At 44.6% G+C, this 18,427-nt stretch overlaps 1 protein-coding gene across 4 annotated transcripts in view; it reads right to left on the bottom strand.

Moving 5' to 3' along the window:
- Positions 1–3,293: 3,293 nt before the first annotated feature.
- RUNX1 (RUNX family transcription factor 1) overlaps positions 3,294–18,427 on the bottom strand; it is a 244,831-nt gene continuing 229,697 nt past the window's right edge. For all 4 annotated transcript variants that reach the window (XM_046647979.1, XM_046647977.1, XM_046647978.1 and 1 more), the window contains 2 exons: positions 14,183–14,344; positions 3,294–8,249 (listed from right to left, as the gene is read on the bottom strand). In XM_046647979.1, coding sequence (XP_046503935.1) covers positions 7,774–8,249; positions 14,183–14,344 — 638 coding nt within the window. In that variant the 3' untranslated portion in view covers positions 3,294–7,773. The remainder of the gene's footprint in view (positions 8,250–14,182; positions 14,345–18,427) is intronic.

Below are 18,427 nucleotides of genomic sequence, written 5' to 3' on the forward strand. Positions count from 1 at the left end.
AGAGAGAAAGATGCCTCCGCTCACTTCAGAGTTCTCTTAGGATCCTGGAATCTTGGATGCTGAGAGCCCACCTAAGGGGAGTCATGGACACAGGGTGGATTGGTTTTGAACCAAGATGCGGGGAATTCTGTCAGGCCATAAGATAAAGCTCAGCAATGATCCAAAAGGACTTTATCAGCATCATCTGGGGATGAAGGAAAATTTGACTTTGTACAAAGATAGCCAATGGGTCCAAAGTGACCAGGCACCGTGGAGCTGCTTCTAGAACCCTGAACCTTAGGATTTTCTAGGCTGGAGGGGCGCAGACTGGGTGCTCATGCATTTAGCAGAGGCAGGAGCTGCCTGTCCCCTCTGGAGCAGAGAAAGCCCTTCAGCCAGGGGCCATCTGTCTTCTGCATCCTACAGGATGTGCAACCTGTTGGTAGGGGCTGTCCTAGCGGTCTCAGCCAAGTACTCCCGCCTCCCGGAGGAAGGGAAAGCATAATTCCCCATTTCTTAAATGTGACCTGTGTGTAGTGACTTCCTTCCAAAGAGTACAGTGTGGAAAGGGGGGAAATCGAAGGGTAACCTGCCAGAGGAGAACCTGACGAACATCACTTCCACCAGTTGATCAATGTCAACATCAAGAGTCATAAATCAAGTGGACAGTATATACCCTTGATAGGCTATGATAAAAACAGCATCTTCCTTCCCCAAACCCGTAACCCCAGTCTAATCAGGAGAAAAAACAGCAGACAAATTCCAGTAGAGGGGCATCCTACAATCGACCTGACTGGTACTTTCAAAATAATCAAGATCCTCGTAAACAAGGGAAGTCCGAGAAACTGTCACAGGCAAGAGCAGCCTAAGGAGAGGTGACAACTAAATGTTATGTGGTCTCTGGCATGGGGTCCTGGCACAGAAAAAAGACATTAGGTGAAAACTAAGGAAATCTGAATAAATTATGGACTTTAGTTAAAATAAAGTACCCATAATGGCTCAGTAATGGTTGCAAATGCACCATACCAATGTTTAAGATGTCAATAATAGGGTAAGTTGCGTGCTGGTGGGGGGAGTGGAGGAGATGGGAACGCTCTGAACTATTTGCTCAATTTCTCTGTAAGCCTAAAACTGTTCTAAAAAGTAGAGTTTATTCATTAGAAATAAATGAAGAAATGAAGGGCAGAATGGAGAAGGTGTGGAGGACCGCCATACCCCAGCCCCCGCCCACGCCTGCACGCAGACTCCTCAGGGTCTGCCTGACACCCTGGATCATGCAGGGAAGGACTTTGAGTCTGGAACCTCTCCATGATCTTGAGCACTGAGCCAGGGTGAACAATTTCTTTAGAAGCCCTTTGGGCTCCCCCGCTTATCCAGAAACTCTCACAGAGCAAGAAGTAGGCATTCTTTGAAGAGACAGGCCACCCTTGAAGGTTTAGAGAACTCTTTTCACCAATGAATGTCTAACGTTGCTCAGACCTTCAGTAGAGACAGTGGTTAACAGCAGGGAGCCTCACGCCAGACTGCTGGGGCTCAAGTCACTGCTCCTCCACCAACAGCCCGGGCACCATGGGTGAATTGCTTAACCTCACTGTGCCTCGGTATCCTTATCTGCAAAATGGGGATGATGACAGGCTCTCTCATAGGGCCATTGTAGGAAGTGAATAAACTAGCATATATGAAGCACTTAAACCAGAGCCCAGCTTGCAGTAAGCGCTTAATAAATGCTTGTGGTTGTTATTTTTTCTTCAGGCCCACACTCCTCCTCTGGAATACTTTGGGCACTTCAGAAGCTACGAAATCTCTCTGATGCTAAGGTCTGGTTTGAAAACCTACTACAGACGGTGGTAGTGAAGCATCCACCCAGCAAATTTCTGTTTTCCTCTTCCTATTGCATGGCCCCGCTCCTAGAAACCTAATTCAACGAAACCTTTTGAAAGAGCAATCTGGAGGTATCTGTCAAAATGTAAAATAATTTTAAACCAGCGGTTCCTTTTAAATGTACAAAAATTCTAGCACAAGGGCCTAAGATATATGCAGAGAACTGTTGTAATAGCAAGACTCTGGGAGCAACCTAGATGCCCAAAAATAGGGGGAGAGGTGAAGCGATTAGTACAACTATACAATTTGATGCAGTATAGTCACTGAAAGGAATGAAGTGGATCTAAGTGTGCTGATGTGGAAGGATGCATTTCAAGTGAAAAATGATATGTATCATATGATGCCTTTTTGACTGAGTCTAGATAAAATATGTGATGTGTATTATGAGTATAGAAAAATGTCGGAATGGTGGACAAGAAACAGTTGACAGTAACAGCAAGGCATGGATTGGGAGAAGTGGAAGACGTTTTAACTTTTTATTTGATATTGTTTAGATTTTTAATAATGAGCAGCATCACTTCGCACGTGTATTTAAGATTTCCTGAGCGTGCGTTAGGTGCCAAGCACTTTTGAAAGTGTTTGACATGTATGAACTTAAAGTTTCATAACTTAAAGCATAATTTTCTCTATTTTACAGCTGAGAAAAACTAAGCCACTGGTTTAATTGCTCCCTTGTGTGAGACAGAAGGGGGTTCAAAGCCAGGCAGTCTGACTGCTGACACCTGGCTCCCCTAGGCTCCCTCTCTGAATATAGATGGCCTGGTTCTTCCACCATGTCCTGCCTCTGCTCGTTAGCCATTCCTTCCTATATCAGAGCCTTTCTTTTGATCCCACTGGCCTTGGTTCCTGACCTTCTTTGTAGCCACCCTGCAGACCATTTAAGGCCATGAGACGGCAGTGACAGAACTGGGAAGGAGCTTTCGACAGTGGTTCTTGGCTTGCAGGTGAGTTGGGTCACACACAGAATCTCGAGACTGAAATACTGATAATGCTTCGCACAGGGGTGGTGGCGAGGGAAGGGCTTCTTTCACAAATCTCCTGTCCACTCCTCCAGCCTGACTCCTATAATTACAGGAACGGAGGGAGATGAGGGCAGTTGACCTCAGGTTGAACATCCACTCTTTCCACTTTGTGTTTGCAAACTCCACGTAATTCTTTCTTTCTTTTTTTTTTTTTTTAAATAAGCTCTACAACACGCTTCAGTGCTCCTTCCTATCCAAAGAAGCCACCCCAGGAGCCTGGGCCTTTCCTCATCATGCCCTCCGGAGCCAGGGTACGCTGGGAGCACTGGGAGGAGAGGGCACAGATTTCAGCTGGGAGACCGACAGCCTGCGAGGAGCTGCTTGTGAAGGCATTTTCCTGTATGTTGCAGTGGGCTTCCTGCGGCTTCCCAGCCCTCCGCCTCAGAGAAAGACGAAACCAATGTGATATGGTGTACGTACTTGCCAAACTGTTTATTTGCCATTCACTAGTTATGATATCGGATTTACAGAAGAAACTGTGGTACAAAGACACGCTCCAATGGTTCCTGGGCAGCAGCAGTCCAGCTGCCCTGCACAGGCTGGGCATGACGAATGCTCCCGGCAGAGGCGGGGCAGCTACTCTGACTACGTGCATTGGCCCATGTACGATGGAGTGCCTGGTCTCCTGCGCTATCTAGAAACACCTTGGCGAGGCGCTTCTGGGGTGTTCTCTCATATCATATCTGGTTTAAAACTCAAGATTGACAGTTCCTTTTTAGGAAGTGTTCACTATGTCAGTACCAGGGAGAAAGAAACACAAATTTCCAGGATACTTTGTGAACAGATCCAGCCACTGCTGCACAGAGACACTAGGTTGGGCCTGTTTTAAATAGGACTGCATTTCCCAATGTTACTTTTTCAATAGATGTGTTATACTGTCATTTCAATTTGGAAGTTTATTTTTTTCCATTGATTTTTATACATCCAGAATAGCACAAATAACCAACAGTTCTTTTTTTTTTGCACATTCATTTCCCCTAAAACAAAAAGTGAACTTTAAAAAAAAATTGGAACCATGCTATGAGCTCTTTACAAAAGTGAATAAAAAGTAGCTCGTTTTTAAGTCTAAAATAAACAAAGTAGAAAGAAGCATTTTTTTGTCTACAGTATTTAGCAAACATAAGAAAAAGTCTTTAGAAACACACACAAAAAATTGAAAAAAGTTATTACAGGTATTAACAATATTTTATAATGAAGCTTAAAATCTATTTACATACATAAATACAATTAACTTTGTTGATGCAACTCTTCTGGAAGGAAAAATAAATGCCAAATGATCAGCCTCATGAATACTGATCTGGCTAAAGGGAGGGGAAAAACTCCAAACAGACAGACAGACAAACAAACAAAAATCCCCAAACAATTTTATCCTGCAGGTAAACAAAAAGGCATTTTGTTCAGATGTAAAAAATGTTTTCCAAGATTATTGTTAAACTGATTTTTCATGTATAAAAGACCCCAAACATGTCATTCCTCCAGAAAACAAAAACCACCAAAAATAAAAACCACCAGGACGGAATGTCCCAAGGAAATAGGTATTTCAAGAACAGAAATCTGCAATCCTAAATTGCAGGACATTTGAGTGAACCCATTCATTTCCTTTCTAATCAGAGCATTTCTGTTTATGTGCACAGAAACCCTAGGCAGCACAGAGGCTGTCTATTAACTCACTGATTGTAATTTGCCCGAGAAGGCTTCAGTTGCTGCACTTGGACAGCAAGCAGATCCAAAATGGTTGGCAATGTCTCTGTTCTGCTGGAAGAAACCCACAAGCAGGAGAAAGGCTGACTCACCACGTTCCTTTAGGTAAAGGGAGGAGGACTACGGTTCCTTGCGTTCTGGACACTTGGTGTTGGGGGAGGGGGAATGTGCTATCTCCTTATAGAAAGGCGGGAAGGAGGACAGGGAGGAAGAGAGAAAGAGGGCGATACTGGGGAGGTGGAGTGGGAGAGAAATATAAGTATTTTCTGATAGAAAAATGATAAGAACTGAAATGTGTCTATGTGGAAATTATAAATAAGGGCATGAATAAGCAGAAGAAATGGCTTATTTAATCTTTCTTCTCTTGGGCCAATGCTCCCAGATACTTCCAGTTATGACATTATTGGCTTAAGGGTCTCCCTGATATAAAGACCACCTTATTTTTCCTGAAGGCAATGAATGTAATTCCTCAGGAAAAAAAAAAAGCATCGTATGAGACCTATCTCCAAAACAACTAAGATTTCGCTTTTCCTCTGGAACGATTAAATACCATATATGCTGATAAGGGTCTGTGAAACTCTGAATGGCCAAACCTGTGGGTCTACAGCAAGGTGACAAGCCCTCCTCATACTTGGCTTTGAGAATGAAGACTCACTGTGAGATATTATCTGATTTCCTTGTAGGGCATTAGGCTGATTTTGAGTTGGAATATCTTCAGGTACCAGAATTGAACTGAAAAATGCAAATTTTTTTTCCTTCATTTTTTCCAAACATTTTGTCAGGTCAGATATGGCAATATGTCCTGAAAAGAACATTTAAATTCAATTTGGGGTAAATGGGCTAATGATCCTTTTCAGAAATAAAATTTTTAGGCTTACTGCGGGTAATTTTAAATTGGAGGGTAATTTTGCTGCAAAAATGTAATATAGAATAAAACATGAAATGGAATTGTGGAGGGAGAATTATGTTGAAAATGAAAATGAACATATTCTGAGTTTCTCCAAGATCTGCTTTAGCTGTTTTCTAGGTAAGAATGACCTGCCTGACAACAAACTGCTTTACTCTTTAACTCTTACCAAAGTGCTACTGCATCTGTATAAAACAAATAATCAATATATATATATAAGAAAATTCAAAAACAAGTTGTTTTAAATAAGTCCAGCTGTTTTGCTGCCTGCAGCCAAAGATCTTTCTAATTTGAATCCTTAAATTTATAAAATAAAATCAAACACTGTTCTGAAGTCCTGCTTTCAAATACTCTTCAGAGTTGACCTGAAATCGTTTCAACTAATTTAAGAGGTACATTAAATAACAACCAGATCGTTTTGAGCACACACAGGTCAAAATCAGCAGTTGGTATTTATGGTTGTACAACAACCGCATTCTGGCCAAATCCTCCAATAAAAATAGTGCCATAAAATTTACAGTGACATTGGATACATTTGAACTGTAGCCATGGGCAGCAATGACATGAATCTTCCCTGTCATGCTGATGCATGGGTAAAAGGGCACGTACCCCACAGGGAAGGGTCTTAGCCAGGTGATACCAACGCAAAAATGGGTGGTGAACGAGCAGCACGCGATGGGGTCCTGCACAGTTGGGACGATGCTCTCCCCGGAGACTCCACTGAGCACACAGGGAAACTGGCTTTTCAGACCTGCTTCTGGGCCCACCCTAGGACAATTCAGCTGGAGACCTTCAGGGGTCAAAGGCACCTGATCTAGTCCCTTCCACTTCCAGCCTTTGCAGGTAGCTACAGGTTTTGTTCTGCGTCAATGAACAGGTACTGTATCAAAGAGAAGTATTTTCTTGGAACTAAAAAATCTGAACTCTGTGTTCAGATGATCTCCTTCCTACCCCAGAATCCAGCAGTTAAGGAACCCCTAAACTCATTCATTTGGTTCCCATGGGGATACTGCTCCTCCACACAGCTTACTTTGGATTCGTTTTGTTACAAAGCATGTTTGAAATTATCAAGAGGCCACGGAGTGAGCAAACCCCTAGGCAGAAAAGAAATCTTCCCCAGAGGTGCAATTATTGGCATCTACCTGAACCCTCTGGAACCGGATTTGACCTTTTCTGTTTGAAAGGAGGGAGTCAGATATGAGACCCTTTGTTGAGCTTGGCAGAAAATTCCATACTTCAGATCCTTGCAGTGACCCTCAGTATCTAAAAAGCCTTTTAAAAACATTGCTGCATTAGCTACCAACTCGTTTGATTAACATGAAAGGGAGTTTAATGTAAACAATATTTAGATAACCAAGTGATCACATTACCCATCTTTTTTTTCCAGCCTTCTTCAATGTGATACATTTAACTTTGGCTACTATCAAAACCAAAAAATGTAGTACTTGATATTTTTCTTCTTAATATAAGCACATTTAAATAATAAAAAAAAGTATCAACACATAGGTAAGTGTCTAAACATCAAGATACATAAATATCTAGGGATTCCTTGTGGGAATACAGTAGTTGAAAATGACCCAAAGCCGTAGCTGTTCCTCAAAAAACAACTACACAAAAGTCCAAATGAAAGGTTAAATAAAAACTTACAGGAAAAGGAATCATATTTCTTTCAATTGTCAAAGCAAGAAAGAAGCAAGCTGAAATTCATATATATAAAAATAAAAACCACCCCAAATGCAAATACGCATTTTGCAATTTATAAGGTGCTGGAAAAGAAAACGAAAAATATGAAATCAGATGCCAAACAGGATGAGTTGCATTCTGCCCCCCCCGCCCCTCCCCCCACCAACGCAAATTCCACACTTTGGAATAAACAACTTGGTTAAAAAGTGAAGTCAAGGGTATAAAATCTTTCTTTTATTCACAGCATTGCTAAATCAGAAGCATTCACAGTTTCCCTCTGGGAATCTTCCTGTTTGCCTTACAACGTGTCCACGTGGTGGTGGCGTGGACGGCCTCAAGTCGTGTCAGGTTTGAAAACTCGGAGACGGGCCAACAGCGACTGGCGAGCTGCACGGACTTCAGAAGCGCAGGCGGCCTGGGGGCCCGGCCTCCAGCGAGCTCCCCGGTCCCCGGGGGATCACGGGGGTCACGGGGGCGCGCGCCCCCCGAAGGTGGCCGGGCCCATGCGGGTTTCAGAACAGAAGGCTGGGCCTGGAGGAGGCTCCTCCCGGGACGCCGGGCCTGGCTGCCTCGAGGACGGAGGCCGGCCGGCGCGGGCGCTCAGTAGGGCCGCCACACGGCCTCCTCGAGGCGCGCGGCGGGCGCCATGTTGGTGGGGGAGTTGCTGTGACTGCCCTCGGCCTCCACTACGTCGCTCTGGTTCGGGAGGCTGGGGTTGAGCAGCGCCGAGCCGGTGGACGCGTTGGTGCAGGGCGGCAGGATCCGCGGTGGCGAGCGCTCGCCGCCCACCATGGAGAACTGGTAGGAGCCGGCCGAGGCGCCGTAGTACAGGTGGTAGGACGGCGAGCTGGCCTGGAACGGGCCGCCCTGCGCCTGCGACGAGCCCGGGTAGGGCGGCGGCAGGTACGTGTGGTAGCGCGTGGCTGAGCTCATGGCCGACATGCCGATGCCGATGCCCGACGTGACGGGCGTGGGCGAGTAGGTGAAGGCGCCGGGGTAGTGCATGCGAGGGTCTGAGATGGAGGGCAGCGCGGGGAACTGGCGCGGGTCTCCGAAAGCCGTGAGGTCCGGCGCCGCTGTGGGGCGGGCGGGAGGGAAATATCGTGAGATGGGAGTTCAGGGAGGCCACGCCCCTCCCGCTGCCGGCCCGCCCACAGGAGGGATACCGAGAATGCTGCTGCCCAGGGAGGCGGGGACTACCCAGAATGCGTTGCTCAGGGAGATGGAGACTTCCCAGAATGCTGCTGCCAGGGAGATGGGAGACTACCCAGTATGCAGCTGCTCAGGGAGATGGGGACTACCCAGAATGCTGCTGCCCAGGGTGATGGGGACTACCCAGATTGCTGCTGCCAGGGAGATGGGGACTACCCAGAATGCTGCTGCCCAGGGAGATGGGAGACTACCCAGTATGCAGCTGCTCAGGGAGATGGGGACTACCCAGAATGCTGCTGCCCAGGGTGATGGGGACTACCCAGAATGCTGCTGCCAGGGATATGGGAGACTACCCAGTATGCAGCTGCTCAGGGAGATGGGGGACTACCCAGAATGCTGCTGCCCAGGGACAGGGGGATTACCCAGAATGCTGCTGCCCAGGGAGATGGTATGATAATCTCTAGTAATAGAAGATAGTAATATATGATATGATGTAATGTAATGTGGTATGCAATGTAGTATGGTTATAATATATAATACAGATAGTCTAGACATAATGTGTGTAATATAGATATAATATTGATATAATTCTGGGGTTGGCAAACCCACCTGCCAAATCCAGCTGCCACCAACTTTTGTATGGCTCACAAGCTAAGAATGAGTTTTACTTTTCTAAATGGTTGGAAAAAACCAAAAGAAAACTAATATTTCCTGACATGCAAATTATATGAAATTTAAATATCAGTGTCCATACATAAACTTTTGTTGGAATAAGCCTCACTCATTCTTTTATGTATTACCTATGGCTGCTTTTGAGCTGTCACTGCAGAGGTGAGTTGTCGTGACATAGACCATAGGGCCCAGAAAGCCTCAAACATTTAGTATCTGGCTTTTTAAGAAAAAAGTTTGCCAGCCCTTTATATAATCAATATATTAATATACCAGTGATAATATAAATTTAATCCATGATATTAATATAATTATAACAATATATAAATAACACCATATAACATTCTATCATAATTGCTAGTGTAATGGATGCGTTAATAGATTAATATTAATAATTGTTAGTGTAATGGATGCATTAATAGATTAATATTAATAGAATATATCATACCTATGATATTGTGTCACAACAATATTAATATATAACATTTTAATACATTATACACAATATTTAGGTTGAATCATAGGAAATTGCCATTTCTGTAAGCTTCAAACAGTTAAATATTGGCAATTTCCTGTGATTCAATCTAATGCATGCCAGAGTAAGCGACTGTGAGTGAATGTCAGTGGCTACCAATACCTCTCTTTCTCCCCGACATCCACCTTCAGACTAGTTCCACATTTTTAGAAATAATACAGCCTCGATTTCACCTAATATTCTCTAATATGTGCTTCACTGGTTTGTTAACATGAATCGCTGCAGGACCTTGACTTATCCACTCCCTGTTTTGCACATGTTGCAATTCTGCCAGGAATGGCAAAGCTTTGTCTATAAAACTCATTTCGTTAGGATGCATTTACAGTTTCACAATCTGCTTTTGGCTGTCCTTCACTACGCCGTTCTACATTTTTCTTCACCACAGGCTGCCCTTGGGAACTACTAGGGGGTTTGGGTGCCAGGGAGGGTTCCCTGTGTCCTGTAGATCGGAGTTTTTCAACAGTGGCACCATGACATTTTGGGCCAGATAGTTATTTGTTGGGGTGGTGTGGGGCTGTCCTGTGCATTGTAGGATGTTTAGCAGCATCCTTGGCCTCTGCCCACCAGATGTCAGTAGTGCCCCCACTCCCAGCGTTGTGACAACCGACCATGTCTCCAGACTGCCAAAGTCCCTGGGGTAGGGGTGAGGGGGGTGCAAAATCACCCCCCGATGAGAACCACCGCTGGAGATGTAGAATGGCATCCTAGGTACTTTCTGTTCCTCAGAATTGTTCATTAAATGACCAGGCCAGGACTATAGCCTTTACATCAGCAAACCCAAAAGACAGCAACCAAACAGAGCAGAGGCAAGAACGAAATGTTTTAAAATTTGTTAAGTTCTCAAATCAACATACAAAATAACTCCCAGCTCAGGATGGCATGTGGCCTGTGTCCTTTTGTGTTCTGGCCCACAGAGAAACTTGATGGAGCCAAAACTTGCTCTGAAAGGAAAGCTACCAGGGTGGATTAATCTGTTTTTGGAAGGCATCCGCTGTTGATCAGCTTCCTCATATTTCAAGCCTATTATTCCAGCAGGGAGAGCTAGTGTTCTGGTTCTCGCTCTCTTTCTCTCCCTGCCTCCTCTCCCCTCTCCCCTGTCTCCTGTCCCCTGTCCCTTCCCCTTCCCGTCCCTTCCTCCCTCCAAATGAGCTCCTCTGTAAATTTGGGGCGAATGTGCTGAAGGGATATACTTCTCGTCAGAGAGGTAATTAAAGTTTATAGAAACAACCGAAGTCTGCAGCAAATCTCTCCACTAATGAGGAAACCAGGAGTCTGACTTTCAAACAGACACTCCTGTTAATCTTTTCAAAGCAAGTCAGACATGTGGGCAGGGAAAAAGCTGTAAACTGACAGAGGTTCTAGAGCTGCCCTGCCATGGCCACTGCTCGTCCTGAAGTCAGGCCGCACCTCATTCCACAGTGTTTGTCCCTGCCCGCTCACTGGAGCCATCTCTGAGCAAGCCCCATGTCACTTGTTTTTGCTCCCACGGACAGCTGTGACATGTTTGAGTGTTAACAGAAAGCTTTACTCCATTTTTCCGGTTAGATTTCTATAGTCTAGGGAGAAGCCGAGGCAGGAGGAAAAGCATTAGGCAATACGATCAATTTGTTGTCATCTGATGCAATACTCCGAACACAAATAAATGACTCCGGCCATTATTCCTCCTGCTTCACTTGCCCTGAGACAAAAAGGTGAATCCATGGGAAAATGAATGAAAGGTCACCCTGTTTCACGGCAATGTCTGGACATGCTCTGCCAGTCTGTTCCAGCTACTACGTGGTAACCTGGTGATGGGACCAAGTTACTGGAATCCTGAGTGAGTCCATGGTTTGTCATGGACATAAGTAATGGGATGATGTTACAGTCTCAGCTGTCAGAGGGAAATAGTAGTTTCACTTGTGGGCAGAAATCTGGAAGATCTTAAATATTGCCTGTGATTCTGCTTCTGTCTACACAGTACCATCCATTTGGTCAAATTATCCTTTTTATGCACATTTTGAAAATAAAACAACTTCGGCCCTCTAGATGCTTAGATTCAAATGATCTAGTCAAATGTTTGTTTCCATTCTTATGTCTAGTCTGACACCTTCTACCAGGCGCCGCCAGTCATGCACGATTCACCCACCCAGCCATAGCTCATCTGTCCTTTCGGCTGGCCTGGTGCCCCCTTATTCAGTAGCAGTGTGGACAGAGGTGGGGACCCCTGGTATTCACAGGGAGCTTTTAAAGAGTAGGAAATCTGGGGATTAAGGAGGTTCAGGTATTTTGGTTGGAAATGTTTCCCCACCGCTGGGGCTAAATATTTGCTGTGACGGCTCAAGCCTTCCTTCCGCAACTTGACGTGGAGAAAAGCAGCCCCACGTGGGCCCCTCCCACTACCCCCGAAGGATTAAACAGCCGGAGCAGATAATGGCTGCCTTAAAAGGATCTTTTGCATGACTCAGATTAATGCATGCTGTCTGTCTCCCAGGTTGGCAGCTGAACATTAATGTTTTTATAAAAAGAAGAAAAGCAAAAGAAAAGAAAACCTCCAGATGACAACTCTTTTCAGACAAGGTGTGGAGTCTGTCTGCAAAGGAAGGAGAGAGAGAGAGTGACAGAGTGCAAGTGCCCCATGCAGAAGGAAGCCCAGTTGGAGCCGGGGGCAGGCAGGGGGCAGAGCACAGAGCTGGGAGGCGAGATTAAGACGAAGGGCCAGCACAGAGCAGTGTCGGGTTCTCAAAGCTGGAGGCCAGGCAGCCACTTTCTTTTATGTGTCCCAACCCCCTCCTGCCCCCAAGCCTAGGACAACACTTTTCAGGCCTGTGCTCCAGGCTTGATTTCTCAGAGGGCGATCTGCCAAGTTGAAGAGCAGGCGTCCACGCTGTTCTCCCCCACTGGCGAAAGCTCATCTGCAATTCTCTCTGGTCCTCCCTCCACGACAGCAGAGGATCGTTCTTGGGTGCTAAAATGGGACATGGTTTTTATCTGCTTCACACCCTCGTGCCATAAAATATCCTTCCATACTCCCTGGGTCATTGAAGCCTAGGTTATTCAAAAGTGTAACCGATATGAGATTTGGGAGTACACATGTTACTCATTCCTTTAAAAAAAAAAAAAAAGTCACCCTTGCCTGTGAACACTGGTCAGCCGGAGCAGCTGGCCCCTAGGGTTCTTGGACTATAAGGTGCCGATCTTGGGTGGTGACCAAGTCAAAAGACTTACATAATAAATTCCAAGGGACAGACCCACAGCAGGGACATTTCCAAGGAAAACAGTAATTCTTTCAGATGTAGACCATAGCCAGTGGGCAGAGCAGTGCCACTGAGAAGAATCAATAAAAGCTGACAAGTGCCTTTGGAATCAAACCAGTCCTGAGGGAACAGAACTTCTAAAACAACAAGCTGGACAGACATCGTAATTCCTATGCTTTTCCCTCAGCTCCTTCGCCCAGGAGGTGCCATGAAAATCTTGGCATGAATGGCCAAAAATACTGTGAAAACTGAGCAACTATGTTGGCTTTCCTATTTCACTATAGTGCCCAAGAATACTTGAAGGCAGTGGTTCTCAACTAGGGGACTGTTTTGGCCTTTGGGACATTTAGAATGTCTGGAGACAATTCTGGTTGCCATGATTAGGGGCTGCTACTGTCATCTAGAGGTCAGAGATAGTGCTAAATATCCTACATTGCACAGGACAGCCCCCCACGACAAAGAACTATCCGGCCCCAAATGGCAATGGTGCTGCTGTTGAGGAGCTCTGAGAAGGTATTCTCTGAAGCTCTGAGAAGAAGCTAGAGCAATTGGTGAAATCTCAGGTAAGCACCATTGTCTGCAAAACACAACATTATACAGTGTTTAAAATGGCAGACATGACACCTTTGCCCCTACCCTTCCCCCTAATCTGTTATAATCTGATCCCAAGAGCTGAAAAGCGAAAACAGCCGCCCTCCCCCCAACACACATGAAGCGTGTTTGCAGGCTTCGTAAGGCTGAACTTCTCTGAGGGATTTTCACAGTTTGGTCCAGCTCCAATTTCAAAGCCCCAAACAGGGAGTTTCTTCTTTTGCTGTCAACAAAGGAATTTTTCTCTGTAACTCCGATTTCCCTGCCCACGAGCAAGAGTGAGTGCCAAGCCCAGAGGTCTCATAGGTTAAATGACTAATATTTAATGAGCTCGTATTAACAACAATTATGCTAACCACAACACCTGAGCTTCCCACTCTGTTCCTCCAACCCAGTATGAGCAGCTTAGTCGGAAATGTCTCATTTGGGGTATCCTTGTTTCCCATTCCACATGCACCCCAGTGTGCTGTTCACGTGCCCTGTGAAAGCTCACCCCCACCAGCTGGACCAGTCCCGTCTGAGTTCTAGAAGCAGACTACGTTGGCCTTTTATATTATTAACCCTCAAGCTGCCACCCTTGCCTGCCAAATGTGAGCAACCTCCAAGGAACCCACTTCTGCAAGCCACTTCCGTCTCCACATCCATAATCTCTGCCTCTGGGTGTCAAGGAAAATCAGTGCATGGGTGTAGGACTTAGAGATAGACAACCTTGTCTTTAAAACATATTTTATCCAATTAAAAATGACTGCCAACCCCTTCATGCATCTCCTCTAGTCTCCCGAACTTTCCACCCTAGTGTGACTTCAGAGTGTGTTTTCAAGCAGCTTACTTGAGAGTCGACTAGAAAGCTCTGCAGAGAGGGTTGTCATGCCGCTGGCCCGTCCAGGCGAGATGGGTGTTGCTGGGTGTACAGAAGGGGAGGTGATCGATCCCAGGTACTGGTAGGACTGATCGTAGGACCACGGTGGGGATGGCTGGATCTGCCTTGTATCTGCAGAGAATCAGGGAGGTCAGTTACATGTAGAGTGGGGCGGGATTTAAAAAAATAAAAAGTCTGTTAATAAGAAACTCCAGTCATGCACTGCCTCTTGATGGGGATATGTTCTGAGAAATGTGCTTAGGCGATTTCACCATTGTGCGAACATCATAGAGTATACTTACACCAACTTAGTTGGTATAGTCTATTACACAACTAGGTACTAATCTTATGGTACCACTTTGTATATGTGATCTGTCATTGACTGAAATGTCGTCATGTGGCATATGACTGTAGTCACCTTTGTTTAAATATGTTATACATGTCTGTGGCCTGTTTACCAGTGTTCAGTAAGCCTACTTAAGTATTTGGTGTTGTTCTATGATTTCTCCCCCAAAAGATACTGAAATATAGTTTGTGTTTGATTCTTGAATACTTTCATCTGATAACTGTTCCTTCCAAAGGTTTTATGGAATCATGACGATAATGATGAGAGGAGTTGATTATGCTTTCCAGGTAGGAGTGTTTATGTTCACACTGTTGAACTTACAGCAGGTATTGACCGCTCAATTACAGCCTTACGAATAATTACAATTAGCACCATCATAAACACTTTATAAACTCAGGTGGTCACCTATCTGTACTTCGTAAGCAAAAAAAGAACATGGAATTTCGGTATTTTTTTGTACCTTTGGCAAAAATAGTCCATGGGCTTTTACATGTTTTATATTTAGGTGGATTCTCTTCCAAGAACCACAGCAAAGCTCTCGCTGGGAAACTAGCAATGAGGCCTGAGGACCAGTTCACAAACCCAGCAGCAGAGAGCTGGCTCCATCACCCAGACCAAGTGAGGCGACCCGCTCCTTTTCAAGACCTCCAGTTTGCAACTTTTACAGGGTCGAATGTTGAGCGAGTATTTTATAGACTGCTGTTAAAAGAGGGCTGGGATAGAGAAGAGACGAAAGTCTGACTTCAGAAGAGTTAGGTAAAATGGTCTTTGTAAATTTGACTGCAGCATTCACAGAAGTCTTAGACATCAGAAGCATCACACTGTGACAGACGAAAAGGAGGAGGAAAAAACCCCTTCTATTCTTAGGCAAAATGTTGAGGAAATTTAAATTGAACACTGTCCCACCACAAAATAGCTTTACATTTCTTTAGGGTTGAACATTAATATTCTCTGTGTCCCCCGTTCTTTGTGGGCAAGGCTGACGGCGAACCATCTACCTCCCCAGGGTCTTCATGGCCAGGGCTTCCTCATGCTGGGAGTATATCTAGAAAGAGCAAAGTTCCTTGGGAAAATACTGGGTGTAGGTTTTGTCTCTGCCATGACATAAGGAAATGAGTTATTCCTACCCATTATAAAATATTCAGATCTGCTCCCTCCAGGGGTTTTTCATTTCCGGCAGGCAAGATTTGCCTTTTCTTTTTTTCTCTTTGAAGTTGTCATAGTGGACAAGAGAATCAGGCATTTGGAGACCCCAGGCTTCCTCCTCGCTCTTCTCCCGACAGCCCCTACTGTCCCTCATACTAACCTATTTCTTTTCTTTAAAATAACTGAATTTTTAAAAAAGTTTGAGAAATCTGGGCAAATATTTTAACTTAGGATCTTTGAAATCTACATTAAGGAAACGTCTTCATTTCATTCTGAATTTTAGAAAATTTGAGGAGATGGTAAGTGATAAGAGAGCTGGTCCATTCTAAAGTCAGTGGAAAATAAACGTTCAACCACAGTCAGAGATCCTGCATGATCTTACAGCTAACAATCTTCCTGATAATTGAAAGCAAATAGCAATAGCAGATTGTTCAATATTCTTGTGTTACTACAAGTATTTTGCTCTAAGTGAAAAAAAATTGTATATTCATATTTTCTCTAAGACCTGCATATGTCCTAGATACACACGTTTGCTAAGTGAATATATAGTACTCAACTATTTTAATCATTTATAAAGCAAACAAAAGAGGTTTTATAATTGTCATAAAGCCCTCCGGGGTGTGAATTGCGGTACAGAATTCATGCCTTGTTGTGTAGACAGCCCAGCACCCCAACCCCATGTCTAAAACCACAGTAAGCATAAAGTATTAGGCCATGATTCATGCTCTGTCATGTTTTACTGTAGTGAAAAAGTTGTGCTAGGCTTTTCTAAACTCATAATTAAACCATGCGAACGTTGCATAATGTTTCACAGCCTTTTAAAAATATGCTTTGGTAAAATGATCTTTATGATTAAAGTCCAAGTTCCATGTTGTTTTTTTTTAACACAGGGTTTTAGATTCAACATCTTCCTTCCCACCCCAACTTAGCTTTCCAGTGTTAGAGGGGGCAGAGCACTAAAGACTCAAAGGCCCCCTCGGCGATCAGTTTTCATTCATGTGACCGCAGGGAACTATCCTTGGGTTCATTGCCAGTGGTGGGCCAGAAGGTGGTGGTGGCAAGCTTCTCATGTCGTTTTTGGGTATTTTCTTCTATGTGTATTATTAATAAAAACCAAAAACCAAACCAAACCAAACCAGAACAAAACACTGAGGGCCAGTAATATGGTGTCTGCCGAGTTTACTATTCAGTTTCCGTCCTTGCTCTCATGGGGCCAGTGTGAACGCATGAAGGCAAGTATAGAGATGGCAGTGCTGTGGGCTGCCCCAAGCACTGGACTGAGAGGCAGGAGAAGTGGCCTCTGGGGCTGTCTGCGTGGTGACCCTGGATTACTTGCTCACATTTTCTTCTTCTCATCTCTGAAAGGAGATGATCTCTTAGCCCCTTCCAATATGACAGAACAGGATTCTAATTCAAATAGGTCATACACAGTGCTTCTCTGCTTATCTTGTATATTAAACAGTCAGAGAATAATCAGGTGGAGGTGTGGGGTGAAGAATGGGGCTTGTAATAATAAATATGTGCATTCTGGGAAAGGGAAGCAGACAGGGATAAGGTGGGGGTTATCCAGAAGTCATAAGTTGAGGAAAAGAACCACAGTCAGTCGTTCTCCAGAGAGTAGGGCTACTTGTTCTTGAAGGGATTGCCTCTGACAAGTCAATCCATCAAAAAGAACAGAAGTTTATTGAAAACTTCCTATGTGCTAGGCATGTGCTAATTTAGCTGGTAAGAGAGTGATGAATAAGACCAGTATGGTCCTGGCCCCATTGGAGCTTATAGTGTGATATTAGTGAAGATCCCAGGACTATATGATGCTTGGAAAGGCTTCTTCCTATTGCATTAATCATGCTGAGAGTTGCTTCATTCATTCATTCGTTCATTCATAAGTTCATGAAGTTATTCATTTCCTCATTCATTCATGTTGCCAAGGAGCATTTTTGCTTTACCAGGGCCACCATGTTGGGGACTCAGCAGTGAATGGATTTGAGTCCTTGCCTTCAGGGAGTTACAGCTATGGGGGACCATGGGCTGTATCCGGGCAAACTGTTGGATTATCTGCCTAATCTGGACTTGCAAACAGCTGTTCCTACGTTTGAGCTAAGAACCGTAGTGGTATTTATTGCATGCTTGTGTTCTGCCTCTGAGAGGAGCAGGCTAGGAAAGCACCTAGTTTACGTCATGGACCGATTTCGGTTTGAATCCTGCCTTCCCCGTAAACTAGCTACATGACTTTGGGTGAGTCACTTATTTTCTCTGATCCATACTTTTCCTACTTCAAAGAATAACAGGAATAAGTGAGATAAGCTATATATAAAGGAAGTATCACAGTTTTGGGCCATATTAAATGCTCAATGTGTCTGACTAATTTTTTTAAAGATCGGCACCTGCACTAACATCTGTTGCCAATCTTCTTTTTCTTTTCTTCTTCTTCTTCTCCCTAAAGCCCCCAGTAAATAGTTGTATATTCTGGTTGTAGGTCCTACTGGTTGTGCTATGTGGGACGCCGCCTCAGCATAGCTTGATGAGCGGTGCCATGTCTGCGCCCAGGATCTGAACCCACGAAACCCTGGGCCACTGAAGCGGAGCGTGCGAACTTAACCACTTGGCCCTGGGGCCGGCCCGTCTGACTGATTTTTTATGATTATTACTAAAAAGGGAAAGAAATCCATGCCAAGGGACTTACCTGATATTTATTGGTAAGGCCACAAACACCTGCTCCAGGA

Source organism: Equus quagga, chromosome 21, assembly GCF_021613505.1.
Source record: "Equus quagga isolate Etosha38 chromosome 21, UCLA_HA_Equagga_1.0, whole genome shotgun sequence".
In the NCBI taxonomy this organism is placed as follows: Eukaryota; Metazoa; Chordata; class Mammalia; order Perissodactyla; family Equidae; genus Equus; species Equus quagga.